This window comes from Telmatherina bonti, assembly GCF_933228915.1.
Source record: "Telmatherina bonti genome assembly, chromosome: 5".
Taxonomy (NCBI): domain Eukaryota; kingdom Metazoa; phylum Chordata; class Actinopteri; order Atheriniformes; family Telmatherinidae; genus Telmatherina; species Telmatherina bonti.
In genome coordinates this window covers 6,015,821-6,030,538 of record NC_136623.1, presented here as the reverse complement: position 1 = coordinate 6,030,538, position 14,718 = coordinate 6,015,821, and the positions used below count along the sequence as shown (strand labels likewise).

General features: G+C 50.1%; 1 protein-coding gene across 1 annotated transcript; it reads left to right on the top strand.

Annotated features, from left to right (window-relative positions):
* Positions 1 to 59: 59 nt before the first annotated feature.
* Positions 60 to 8,007, top strand: syt11b (synaptotagmin XIb). Its single transcript, XM_079240733.1, has 4 exons — positions 60 to 112; positions 3,488 to 4,419; positions 5,385 to 5,505; positions 7,670 to 8,007. Exons 1-4 carry the CDS (start codon positions 79 to 81, stop codon positions 7,978 to 7,980), a joined length of 1,398 nt encoding a protein of 465 aa, XP_079096859.1. The 5' UTR covers positions 60 to 78; the 3' UTR covers positions 7,981 to 8,007.
* Positions 8,008 to 14,718: the final 6,711 nt, after the last annotated feature.

The following is a 14,718-nucleotide window of genomic DNA, read 5'->3' as shown; positions in this document are numbered from 1 at the left end:
TGGACGTGAAGTGACGGCAGTCAGTCGGTGTCCTCTCCATCTCTGGCTCTCCTCCCGCATCCTGCTCCCAACCACAAAATGGCAGACATCATGGAGCTGGGACCCACCTACGGTAAGAACCGGACCGTCCTCTGCTCCTCCGCCCGGTTCCGCTGCTCCTCCGCCCGGTTCCGACCCGCATCCCGCCGCTCGCAGGCAGACAGTCCGGTTTGTTGCTGCAGCGGAAGGTTTCAGTGTGGAAAAAGGCCTGTCCTCCGTTTTAGAGCCGTGATCAGGCCAGAAAACCAGTTTTTATTACTATTTACGGTCAAATAAAAACATTTAATATTAAAATGATTTTATTTATAAAAACATTTAATATTTAAATGATTTTATTTGACCCTGCTGCCATAAAATCTGCGTTGGCCGCAGTAAATGCGCGCATGCGCCGTATTTCCCAGCTTCCAGGGTAAAATCCGCTTTTATTGTTTCTACTGACAGATTTTTTTCAGTCTATTCTCATGTTTGGTGCTGGACGCCCAACGTTCACGTCACGAGTGGATAAATCAGAACAAACAGAAAATAACAGCATCCCGACAGGCGCGTGACCAACAGGGCGTTCGTGCGCTCCCACGCACACTTCTGCCGCCCCGCGCTCGCGCGCGCCAGTACGGGTGGGTACAGGGTGACGTCATGTCTGTGTCCGACGACAAAAACAGCAAAAATGATGTTTTTTGTTTTTTTTATTTAAATCGCAGCTTTAACTCCGCGGACGTCCTTAAAAAACTAACAGCTGCTGATTTTTTAAGGTGGAAATCTGCGCGAGAGCCGTGAGGATGAGGAGGATGAGAGGAAGAGGCCTGTTTCTGCAGTCCTGCACGAGCTGGACTGCAGAAACAGACATTTAAATCCCATTTAAATGTTAAATAAACAGAAAACCCCGCGCATGCGCAGCTTGTGGCTGCATGGAGGAAGTCTGAGTTAATAAAAATATTTTTCTGGATCAATAAGACGCAATAAAACGTTTTTATATTAAAACAGCTGAATATTTTCTTAATTTAACCGTTTAATTGCCAGTCAGATCAGCTGTTTTTATCCAGAACCAGATTTAAAAGGTTTAGTTTTTATTTACTTTCTGTGTCAGGGTCATAATTAACTTCATTTTTAGCTCATTAAAGGATAAAAACATCATAAATTCATATTTTCCTTCCTTAAAAACCCGAAAAGCTTTTAAAAACACCCTCCGATGTAAGTTTTAAAATCCGTTCAACACTTAATACCATTTTATTGACGAAATATTTTTAGGATTAAATCATATTTAAGAAAGTTTCATGAGTCAGATTTCAGACATTTTTTCATCCTTTTGGGTCATTAAAACGAAAACATTTCCTCCAGAAATCTGCTGGAAAACAAACAAAGGTTCTACTTTAAATAAATGTGGAGATTGTTCCGGAAGCAGCGGCGTGAAAACCCGATGTTTGTTTTACCGTTTGCTCCGCACGAAAACGCAGACATGCGACGTTAAAACGGTTCTCAGAAACAAAGGAGACGATTTGCAAAGACGCCGTTTAGACATCAGCATCTCAACGTTAATAAAGATTTTATAAAGAAACGCGCAAACGACACAGAGGACAAAAAGCTGAATAAGCAACATAACAGTCAACAAAATCGTTTATATTTTGTGAAACTTGGCCAGTTGGAGGCGATAAAACGTTAAAACGTCGTAAAGTTTTAGTTGAATTAAAATCGGTATTTTTATATTTTCCATCAGGAAACGTTGATGAAGGAAACAGAAGTTTTCCTCTTTTCTGCGGAGTAAAACCGATCGCTGCAGCCGGATCGATACGTTTCTGTATGGATTGAAGCCGAAATCAGGACACAGCTGATTGTGTCTGCGTTGCTAGGCAACCAGCTCAGCTGCCGGCAGCGCGCTCCAAAGCGATGACATCATCTGCTGGAGACGCTCCGCATCTTCATCACCCCGGTGTGAGGAAGAGGAGCCGCATCTTCATCACCCCGGTGTGAGGAAGAGGAGCGGCATCTTCATCACCCCGGTGTGAGGAAGAGGAGCGGCAGATTCCTGCAGAGACGCTTCAGGACAATAATCCTCTGTTCCCTGCAGACAAAGACCTCCTCTTCCCCCTCCTCCTCCTCCTCCTCTTCCTCTTCCTCCTCCTCCTCCTCCTCCTCCTCCTGCTCCTCCCCCTCCCCCTCCTCCTGCTCCCCCTCCCCCTCCCCCAGCCATCTGTGGAGGCTCCAACACTGAGACATACTGAGGCTGAACGTGCTGACATCACGCTGCTGATGTCATAGTGACCTCACGGCGTTGTGGCTTCCTGTAGATCATCTCGCCTCGACTCGGTTTGGAGGGTTTCCCGCTCGGCTTTTGGACCGTTTACCGGTTCCGGTAACTCTTCGAAGCGAGCTGAGTCGGGTCGTGTGTGACGTCGCCAGACTGCATGCCGCTATTGGTCAGGGGCGCGGCCAATCAGATATCAGGGAGTGACATTACTGGAAGAGCAACTCCGTCCACGGCGTCCACATCGTCCACGCCGTCCACTCCGTCCATGCCGTCCACATCGTTCACGGCGTCCACGGCGTCCACATCATCCACGCCGTCCACATCGTCCACGCCGTCCACTCCGTCCACGCCGTCCACATCGTCCACATCGTCCACGCCGTCCATGCCGTCCACATCGTCCACGCCGTCCACATCGTCCACGCCGTCCATGCCGTCCACATCGTCCACTCCGTCCACTCCGTCCACATCGTCCACGCCGTCCACTCCGTCCACATCGTCCACGCCGTCCACATCGTCCACGCCGTCCATGCCGTCCACATCATCCACGCCGTCCATGCCGTCCACATCGTCCACGCCGTCCATGCCGTCCACATCGTCCACGCCGTCCACATCGTCCACGCCGTCCACTCCGTCCACTCCGTCCACATCGTCCACTCCGTCCACTCCGTCCACATCGTCCACGCCGTCCACTCCGTCCACATCGTCCACGCCGTCCACATCGTCCACGCCGTCCATGCCGTCCACATCATCCACGCCGTCCATGCCGTCCACATCGTCCACGCCGTCCATGCCGTCCACATCGTCCACTCCGTCCACATCGTCCACATCGTCCACGCCGTCCACATCGTCCACATTGTCCACTCCGTCCACGCCGTCCACTCCGTCCACATCGTCCACGCCGTCCACATCGTCCACTCCGTCCACATCGTCCACATCGTCCACGCCGTCCACATCGTCCACATTGTCCACTCCGTCCACGCCGTCCACATCGTCCACATCGTCCACGCCGTCCACATCGTCCACATTGTCCCCGCCGTCCACATTGTCCCCGCCGTCCACGCCAATAAAAACGTTGACCGGAGACGGTCGGATGTCTGACGAGGGGTAAACGGTGGGACGTTGTGGGGATTTCAGGGTCTCTCCAGGCTTGTCCTGTGCATACAGAGATTCCTGCCTTTCCTAACCCCGTCTCTGTCTCTGTCTCAGCCATGTCTCCGGTGCTGGCGGGCTTCCTCGGCGCCGGCGTTCTGGTTCTGGTGGTGGTGGTTCTGGTTCTGCTCTGGTCCTTCTGTCAGCGCCGCTACCTTCGCGTGACCGGGCGCTACAAGCTCCACGGCGACCGCTACTGCGACGCGGAGGACCCTCCTTACAAGTTCATCCACATGCTGAAGGGCATCAGCATTTACCCAGAATCCCTCAGCGGCAGTAAACGCATCGTCCGCAGCATCCGCCGCGCCGAGCGCTCCGACAGCCAGCGAGCCGGCGCCACCGCCGGTGCCACGGGGAGGGGCATGGTCCTGGTGGACGCTGAGAACAACATCCTGGACGTTCCGGGTCAGCTGCAGATGAGTCACCTGGTTCCCCCCGCCGGGACCGGCGAGCACGGCGCCGCTCGCCTGGAGCGGGCGCTGCCGGTCCGCGCCGACTACTGCTGCCTGGACAGCAGCTCTGCCAGCAGCAGCCAGACCAGCAGCAAGACCGTGTCCCCCTTCACGCCTGCGTCCTCCGAGCCCGAACCCGAACCCAGCCTGGGCGCCGTCAGCCTCACCGTCGACTACAACTTCCCCAAGAAGGCTCTGGTGGTGACCGTGGTCGGGGCGCGCGGCCTCCCCGCCATGGACGAGCAGGCCGGCAGCTCGGACCCCTACGTGAAGATGACCATCCTGCCGGAAAAGAAGCACCGCGTCAAGACCCGCGTGCTGAGGAAGACCCTGGACCCGCTGTTCGACGAGACCTTCACCTTCTACGGCGTGGCCTACAGCTCGCTGCCCGAACTCACGCTGCACTTCCTGGTCCTCAGCTTCGACCGTTTCGCCCGCGACGACGTCATCGGCGAGGCGGTGGTGCCGCTGAAGGGCGTGGACCCGAGCACGGGTCGCGTCCACCTGAGCCAGCAGATCACCAAGAGGAACATGCAGGTGGGTCATCAGATTCCTCCCTCGTCCAAACGTGTGACTGTTACCATGGAAACGGCCCGTCTCCATGACAGCCTCATTGTTTTCTCTTCATCGGGTTAAAGTGGGAGAATTTAAAAAGCAAGAATCTGCTGAAGTTTCAGTTTGACTTCATGACTAAACGGGTTTTTATAAAGCAGCAAAGCAATGTGGAACTGTATAAACCTGCAGTTCCCCCTTCATCCACTAGGGGCTGCAACACAGAGAGAATCCCCATAGACTCCCATGTCAAAAAGACCAACTTCACAGCAAAATAAACATGTTTACAGCAGGAATAAACATGTTTACAGCAAAAATAAACATGTTTACAGCAAAAATAAACATGTTTACAGCAGGAATAAACATGTTTACAGCAGGAATAAACATGTTTACAGCTAAAATAAACATGTTTACAGCCTGGTTCAAAAATCCATTTTAGGTTTAATAGGTCAGGTTTACCTTCATGACAACTGTGGGGGGAGTGAATTTTTTTCTAACTCACCCGTTTAAAATTAATTTAATATTATAATTCGGCATATTTAGGGGCATGTCCTTTTGATTGACAGGTACCCGATCTCCCGCTTCAAATCAGAAGAACGTAGAACAACCGCGGTTTTTAGCCGGTTAACAACGTGACTTAGCTTTAGCCTGCTTACCTCCGTTAGCTGGTTAACTTTTGTTAGCCCTGGGTTAGCTCTTAGCTACAGGCAGCTCTGGGTTGTGTGTTAACATCTTGTTAGCATCGGAGCCTGATGCTAACAACATCATGTGTTACCACCGTAGCATAATGTCTTGTTAGCATTTTGTGTTAGCATTGCGTATTGGTATTGCGTGTTCGCATTAAGCAAGAAAGTGGGTCAGGGAGATCTAGGAATTGAACTTAACATCTGGCTGTTCCCAATCCCAACAAACCTTCACGTGTGCTTCGCGTTTCTTCTTCATGTTTTCAGTGCGAGAGTCGCGGGGAGCTTCTGGCGTCTCTGTCCTACCAGCCGGTGTCTCATCGTCTCAGCGTGGTCGTCCTGAAGGCTCGACACCTCCCCAAGATGGACATCACCGGCCTGTCTGCCAGTAAGTACAACCAGAACAAACAGAAAATAATTATTTTTCTTTTTAACTTTATCAACAAAGATGTTTCAAACGAACAGAAACAGAAGAATTACAGCAAAGAACTGTGTTAGCTTAGCTTCCAGGACAACTGAGCTCTACAGAAGCATGCAGATGACCTTCCCCCAAGATTCTGGGTCCATTTGTCCTGTTCTGGACCTCTTCCAGAGCAGCTGGTTCACAGCCAGCTACAGTTCTTGGCCCAGAAAACTGGCTTTAGATCAGAAACAGCTCTTTGCTGCTTACATCTAAGAACCACAACATCCCACACCGGATGTCACAATCACTTCTTTCACGATTAATTTTCATATTAAAAGGCAGGATTAATTAATCTGAATATTCTTTCATATAACGACGTGAAGATGTTCATATCTTCACCACATCAGGCTTGAAGAGAGGAGATTAACTTGCTGGACGTTCAATTCCTCACCATTTTCAGCCATTTAAACTAAAAAAAGATGGTTAAAAGAAGCAAGTAACTAAATCTATAATTCTTAAATTAGCTGAACACTTTTTTTAAATGCCAGTGTTTTTATTAGAACAAATCTGGTGACTTTTGTCTTTAATACATGTGAAATGAATAAACTTAAACATTTTCAGTGTCAGCTTTTTAATTTTCTACCATTTTGGGCAATTAGAGGATGAAGAAGTCCTCTACCAAAAGCTGCTATAAAAGACATAAAGATTAAAGATTTATTCCACGTTTCCTCGGCAACACAAGACTTCTCGGAGTCCCACGAGCAGAAGGTTCTGCTCGGCCGATGGGTCAACGTCCTTAAAAGCGTCTACGAGGACACAGAGGATGTACAATCAGTCAGAAAACAAGTTATGTTGTTCCCCCTCTCCTACATATTAACAAATCATATGCAAATTAACGAGTTTTAGGACAGCCAATCACTGAGGAGATGTCAGCATGGCAGCGGGATGCGCCCTAAAATGATTTACAGCGTTTCAGTCATTAATTAGCAGAGATGGAACAGTTTATGTGACTCACCATACTGGTTAAAACATGACTTCCACCACCAGGTGGCGCCACGTCACCATACTGGTTCCCAACCAGTAGCTGGTTGTAAAACATGACTTCTACCACCAGGTGGCGCCACATCACCATACTGGTTAAAACATGACTTCCACCACCAGGTGGCGCCACTTTACCAAACCAGTTTCCAACAAGCAGGAAGTCTACTCTGCTTCCCGGCTCCGGTTTAACGTCTCTGTTGCTCCGAGGTCTTGATGAGAACAAATATAAGCAACCTGCTAGCCTCCTGCCACCTCCTTTTGGCCTCCTGCTAGCCTCCTGTTAGCCTCCTATTGGCCTCCTGTTAGCCTCATGTAGCGCTCCTGTAGGCCTCCTTTTGAACTCCTGGTGGCCTGTTGCTGACCTCCTAATAGCATTCTGTTGGCCTCCTGCTAGCCTCCTGTTAGCCTCCTGTTAGCTTCCTGCTAGCCTCCTGTTAGCCTCCTATTGGCCTCCTACTAGCCTCCTGCTAGCTTTCTGTTGGCCTCCTGCTAGCCTCCTGTTAGCCTCCTGCTAGCCTCCTGTTAGCCTCCTGCTAGCCTCCTGTTGGCCTCCTGTAGGCCTCCTGTTAGTCTCCTGCCAGCCTCCTGTTAGCTTCCTGCTAGCCTCCTGTTAGCCTCCTATTGGCCTCCTACTAGCCTCCTGCTAGCTTTCTGTTGGCCTCCTGCTAGCCTCCTGTTAGCCTCCTGCTAGCCTCCTGCTAGCCTCCTGTTAGCCTCCTGCTAGCCTCCTGTTAGCCTCCTGTAGGCCTCCTGTTAGCCTCCTATTGGCCTCCTGCTAGCTTCCTGTTGGCCTCCTGCTAGCCTCCTGTTAGCCTCCTGCTAGCCTCCTGTTGGCCTCCAGCCTCCTGCTAGCCTCCTGTTGGTCTCCTGTAGACCTCCGGCTGGCCTCCTGCTAGCCTCCTGTTAGCTTCCTGCCGGCCTCCTGCTAGCCTCCTATTGGCCTTCTGCTAGCCTCATGTTAGCCTCCTGCTAGCTTCCTGTTGGCCTCCTGCTAGCCTCCTGCTAGCCTCCTGCGAGCTTCCTGTTGGCCTCCTGCTAGCCTCCTGTTGGCCCCCTGTTGGCCTCCTTTTGGCCTCCTCCTAACGTCCAGCGTGTCTTCTGTCCTCAGATCCCTACGTGAAGGTCAACGTCTTCTACGGCCGGAAGCGCATCGCCAAGAAGAAGACCCACGTGAAGAAGTGCACGCTGAACCCCGTCTTCAATGAGTCCTTCATCTACGACATCCCACCTGAACTCCTTCCAGAGATCTCCGTGGAGTTCCTGGTGGTCGACTTCGACAGGACGACCAAGAACGAGGTGCTGGGCCGCCTGCTGCTCGGCCTCCACAGCCCCGCTTCCTCCGGAGCGTCCCACTGGAGGGAGGTGTGTGAAAACCCCCGCCGGCAGATCTCCAAGTGGCACAACCTGAGCGAGTACTGAGGAAGAGGAGGACGAAGAGGAGCAGAAACCCTCAAATGGGACATAAAGACTCAGTGTACAGCACATTGACACACACATAAACACCTACAGCACACACACACACACATACACACACTGTGGTGATCATAGTTAAACAATATTATCTCTCTTCCACATCGCAAACGTAAGAAAACCCTGCAGTTGTTTTGCTACGAGGAAACGTTTCCAGAACCATGAAGTCCATTTCTAAGACTGTCGCCGTGTCTCCTCTGGCAGACGAAGGAGGGGTGCGCCGCCAGAGTCACAAAAAACAAAAGAAGAAGAAGAAATGTTTAAAAAAAAAAAAAAGGAATAAATCCCCTCTTGCTGTTGTCATGCAGTTCATCGCATGTCTGTCTGAAAACAAGAAAAAACAGAGCTGCTGACATCACCGACTGCCTGACCGACTGGCGGACCGACCGCCTGACTGGCGGACCACCTGACCAACCGGCGGACCGACCACCTGACCAACCAGCGGACCGACCGCCTGACTGGCGGACCACCTGACCAACCGGCGGACTGATCGCCTGACCGGCGGACCACCTGACCAACCGGCGGACCGACCACCTGACCAACCAGCGGACTGATCGCCTGACCGGCGGACCACCTGACCAACCGGCGGACCGACCACCTGACCAACCAGCGGACTGATCGCCTGACCGGCGGACCACCTGACCAACCGGCGGACCGACCACCTGACCAACCAGCGGACTGATCGCCTGACCGGCGGTCCACCTGACCGAGCCGCCGACCGCCTGACTGGCAGACTAACCAACCAGCGGACTGACCGGCGGAGGAAAGTCCAGCGTCTGTCCAGTCGTGGCTCCTGGTCCGTCGGGATGCAGCATGATTTCAGTCGCTCCTTTTGTTACTTCCACGCAGCAGAACTAAAAGCTGCGTCCTGATATGAACGTGGAGTAAAAACATCTCCTGACTGAGCCGTCGCCATGATGACCTCGAGGCCCAGATGATGATGTCATTTACTTGTCTGTGACATGATGCTCGCCTCGCCGAGGTCACAGGGAAGCAGAGGTCGGTTGTGCAGCAGATGTTGCGTCGCGGCTGCTCATCTGAAGGCGACTTGCCGATGGTTTTACGAGACGTTTCTGACCCGATGTGGTTTACGGTTTGGTTTCCATCTCGTCCGTGGTCAGACGGAGAGGGTCTGTCCGTTAGCCCCCGCTAGCCCAGCGAGTCGCAGGTTCAGATGCGGTTTTTCATTCCTTCCTTACCATCGGCGAGAGGACACCTCTGCTCTGATTGGCTGCGATGCGGGCATACCAGGCGCGTTCCCGGTGGTCGTCATGACGATCCAGATGCCAGTAGGACCCGGTCTTTAGTTTTTTGCATTTTCGAAATGAATCGTCAGAAAACCAGAGTAGCCACCTGCAACCGCCAGAACCGGATAACGACAGTCATCGGGCCCGGATCTGGCCCAGAGACCACAAAGTTCTGGCCCAGACCTGTAATAAAAAGCTGGACCAGTGTTCTGACTGGCACAACACTGTACAAGAACCAGTACAAGTGGATTCTTAAACTGCGATTTGGCCCCTGTTCTGGCCCAGATCCAGCTTGCTTTCGGCCCATGTTTGGGCCAGATCAGGGCCAGTTCCAGTCCAGATTGGGCCAACGATCCATCAGGTAAAACCACGTACAAACTTTCTGAGTCCAGATCCGGAACGACGTGGCTGGAAAGACTCAGATCTGCTTGGGTTCTCGGGATTCCTGCCGTTTCGCCCAACGACACCAGAACTCGGCCCGTCTGCATTCTGGTCCGACGGCGAGTCCGGCTCAGAATCCAAGCAGACGTTGGTCGTGAAGAGTCAACGGCGGGTCGGTCCGGAGTCATGGACGGCAAACGTGACCGAAGTCGAGATTTTCTCAGCTGACAGATTGAACGTTTCCGTTCAGACCGACGTCGTCCAGCAGCTCCGGAGGTTCGTACAGCTGTTGGTTTAATGGCCAGCAGGGGGCGCTGCAGGCATCCTGAGACAGTCTTAGTCAAAATCGCTGCAAGAGAAGCAACACGGAACCGTTTCTAATCCGGAAAACGACGAAACGGATAATTTTCCCACTTCAGCGCCAGAAAGAACGTTAAAGGTGGGAAAAGGAGGAAAAATAAAAAGCAGAAGGCAGATCATCAACCACAGCCGGACCGCCGCTTCCCAACCGGACCTCTGCTTCCCAACCGGACCTCTGCTTCCCAACCGGACCTCTGCTTCCCAACCAGACCGCCGCTTCCCAACCGGACCTCCGCTTCCCAACCGGACCTCTGCTTCCCAACCGGACCTCTGCTTCCCAACCGGACCGCCGCTTCCCAACCAGACCGCCGCTTCCCAACCGGACCTCTGCTTCCCAACCGGACCGCCGCTTCCCAACCGGACCGCCGCTTCCCAACCGGACCTCCGCTTCCCAACCAGACCGCCGCTTCCCAACCGGACCGCCGCTTCCCAACCGGACCTCCGCTTCCCAACCAGACCGCCGCTTCCCAACCGGACAATCTGGACCTGATCTGGACCTGATCTGGACCTGATTTGGACCTGAGCTGGACCTGATCTGGACCTGATCTGGACCTGATCTGGACTTGATCTGGACCTGATCTGGACCTGAAATGGACTAGATCTGGACCTGAAATGGACCTGATCTGGACTTGATCTGGACCTGATCTGGACTTGATCTGGACCTGATCTGGACCTGATCTGGACCTGATCTGGACTTGATCTGGACCTGATCTGGACCTGAAATGGACTAGATCTGGACCTGAAATGGACTAGATCTGGACCTGAAATGGACCTGATCTGGACTTGATCTGGACCTGATCTGGACTTGATCTGGACCTGAAATGGACTAGATCTGGACCTGAAATGGACCTGATCTGGACCTGATCTGGACTTGATCTGGACCTGATTTGGACCTGATCTGGACCTGAAATGGACCTGATTTGGACCTGATCTGGACCTGATCTGGACTTGATCTGGACCTGATCTGGACCTGATCTGGACTTGATCTGGACCTGATCTGGACCTGAAATGGACTAGATCTGGACCTGAAATGGACCTGATCTGGACTTGATCTGGACCTGATCTGGACCTGATCTGGACTTGATCTGGACCTGATCTGGACCTGAAATGGACTAGATCTGGACCTGAAATGGACTAGATCTGGACCTGAAATGGACCTGATCTGGACCTGATCTGGACCTGATCTGGACCTGAAATGGACTAGATCTGGACCTGAAATGGACTAGATCTGGACCTGAAATGGACCTGATCTGGACTTGATCTGGACCTGAAATGGACTAGATCTGGACCTGAAATGGACCTGATCTGGACCTGATCTGGACCTGATCTGGACTTGATCTGGACTTGAAATGGACTAGATCTGGACCTGAAATGGACTAGATCTGGACCTGAAATGGACCTGATCTGGACTTGATCTGGACCTGATCTGGACTTGAAATGGACTAGATCTGGACCTGATCTGGACTTGATCTGCACTGATTTTGAGCGCTGAAGCTGCAGGAGCCATCCAGCAGTCGGTGCGTTTTATGGAGGAACGTTGGAGATCCATCCCAAGTTGAAGCGCTGGTTTTAACGTTTTCTGTCAGGAAATGCCGACTCAATTCTTAGTACTAAAAAAGCACATTTTAGTCCCAGTTTAAAAGTTAATCCACCTTAAACAGCTTGCTACTAGAACAGATATCAGCAATTCGTGTGAAACTAAATTTCACTTTGAACTGTAGAGATGAAAAGAAGACGCCTACAGACACATGCAGCCTGATCTCCGTCGTCACCCTTGGATCCGGCTGGTGGATTGAAGCTGTAACTGGTTCCCACTGACTGTAGATTTGTACAGATATGAAGATGTTTGCTGGTTTCCTTCCTGTGCGATGTCCTCGGAGCTTTAGTGTGTTTGAGCGCCCCCTGCTGTAGACCTGGATGCTAACCTCTGTGTTGGGTTTGTTAACACTCCGTGGACGTGCAATTAAAAACAAGTTAGCCATGACAGCCGAGTCCGAACCCTCATTTCACCCAAACACATTACAAACACGTTTTCCTGTCATTTTAAATCTTTCAGGGTTTCAATCTGAAACTCTGTCAGATTCTGAGGCTAAAATGATGTAAAATAATGAATAAAGCAGCATAAAGAGCAACCAGAAGAAGAAAACAGGCATTTCTGTTACTATTTAACCATAATCCTCACAAAACTCAGCTGCTTTTCACATCCCAAACGTCTTCCTGGCTTTATTCCAGCCATAGAGGATCATTATTTTCCTGCTTTTCTCATCACTTGTTGATCTTTGGCTGCTCCTGATTAGACGTTACCGTCAGTTTAAGCTCTCTGATTGGTGGAAAGTCTGACAGGAAGTGTCTTCATCATCATGTCCAGGTGGAAATAGAGGTCTCTTAGCAACATGGTAGTGATGGTGATGAAGATGTGATAAATAATGGTGGATTTATCATCTAGAGTCTCTGAATAAACACTACATGTTGTGTCTGGATTGTAAACCTCCTGGACGGATAGAAACGCTGGAAAACCTCCGTAGACCAGCTGGAGGGTCACATGACCATCCCAGTTACACACTACGTTCCTGAGATGATGATGATGATGGTGGTGGTGGGCTCAGAGATGCGACGGTGCGATGACGTCTGGCAGATGTTCAAGGTTTAAACCTGAACAAGATGGCCGACAAACAGCATCTGGGCTAAAACAGTACAAACTAAAATATAACACGAATGTGAAGTTGCACCTGTGAGACAAAGCGACCTATGCTAAATGTTAGCATGGCACGCATCGGAAAGGTTTGGGATGAGAATAAAGCCGACGTAAATCACACGTAAACCTGCTCTTCCGCCATCGTTAGCCAAAATGCTACACAGCTGGTCCACAGAGCTGATTTCTGTGACCGGCTTCCACATTGGTGAGGAGCTTTCAGAGCAGCATCTGCGTCCGTCCAGGCGGCGTCAGACTTTAGCAAGACCATGCTGACACAAGAAGATGCTACACGATGCTAAACACCAGCTTCCTCTCCATGAGCTTCATCATGTCCTGCTGTTTATCTTCTACTGGGAGGAAAATATGAGCACATGGGAGCAAATTAATAACGTTACCACGCCCATTTCTCTTTCTGAGAATGTAAACTCCTAATTCGCAGTGCAAAAGTCAAATCAGTGTTAAACTTATATAAGTGTCTGGTTTATTTGCATTTTAAACCCAAATTTATTAATTCCTCGTTATGTTAACGGTAATTCCACTCCGGTCGTTCTGCACATGCTTATTACCTCGTTCTGTCCCAATGACGCACACGTTCCCCACGTTGTTTCGCCTCCCGTCGCCGGAAGTCTATGTTCCGTCTCAGCTGCTGATAAAACTGAAATAGTTCGCTCTTGTCGAGCTGCTGCTTCGAAATTATAATCAAAGTCACGAAAATTTAAATAAAAATTATGGAAATTAAAATCAAAGTTCCGAAAACTATAATCAAAGTTTACAAAAAATTATAATCAAAGTTACGGAAATTATTATCAAAGTTACGAAAACTATAATCAAAATTTACAAAAAAATATAATCAAAGTTACGAAAATTATAATCAAAATTACGGAAATTATAATTAAAGTTACGGAAATTGAAATAAAAATTACGGAAATTATAATCAAAATTTACAAAAAATTATAATTAAAGTTATGGAAATTATAATCAAAGTAACGAAAATTAAAATCTAAGTTACGTAAATTATAATCAAAGTTACGACCGATAAAACAAGAAGCAAACTTCATTTTAGGTAGATGTCAGTACGTCACATCCGCCCAGTCCAATCAGAACCCTTCGCAACCTGCCGCTCTAAAGCGGAATTAAGGCTGAGTTTCTTGTAAACTTGTAGGAGAAGACTGTTAATTCGGAATTATTTTAAATTAAGGAGCATCATGTAAACGTACCCAATGTGCTCCTATTAAAACAAAGTCCCGCCCCTTCTAAAGATTCGGCTCTCGGACTGGAATTGGTTCTTCTGAACCTCTACAAAGAATCAGTTCTCTTTTGTTGATGAATCAGGACAAGTTTTTCTGGAAGAAACTTCATTGTGTATTTGCAACTTTGTAGTACAAATACAGCTTCGGATATTCGCAGCGTTTTGCGGTTTGTTGGCACCGGCGTTTTCAAGCTTTAATCTCACACATTTTGTAAGTTTCAGCTGACATCCTGCAACGGATTCCTGACACATCGCTGTAACCGCAGAGCAGTTTTTAATGCTTCTTTTACTGCTTTACGTCTGCAGCCGTCTCACGCTCCGCTACACAGCCCCCGTTGACTGGAAGGAGAAAGTCATCATGACAGAATTCGCTGTAATAATGAGCCGAATGTCCAGCAGCTGAACTCCTTCGTCTGTAAAATCCGCGGCAGCAGTGTGACGCTGCGCGCTGAATGAGAGTCAGTGAAGGCCTCGGTCACATGGACGTTTCCCACAAAGACTCCAACACTGCTCCCTTCATGAGCGGGACTCTGTGACCTTTCCTCGTCTCTGCCCTGCAGCGTTTCAGAGGAAAGTCTGGAAGCTGGCAAGCTCAGAGGCGTTGGGAGTCTGATGTGACCTCACGGTGGAGAAGCGGCAGCTTGATGGGGGGATGTTTACTGGAAAGAAAAGATCATCTCTAACGTCTTCCTGTTTGTTCTGCTCCTGAAGCTCCAGCAGGACGACTCGTTCTCCACTTTCTGCCCAACAATTCC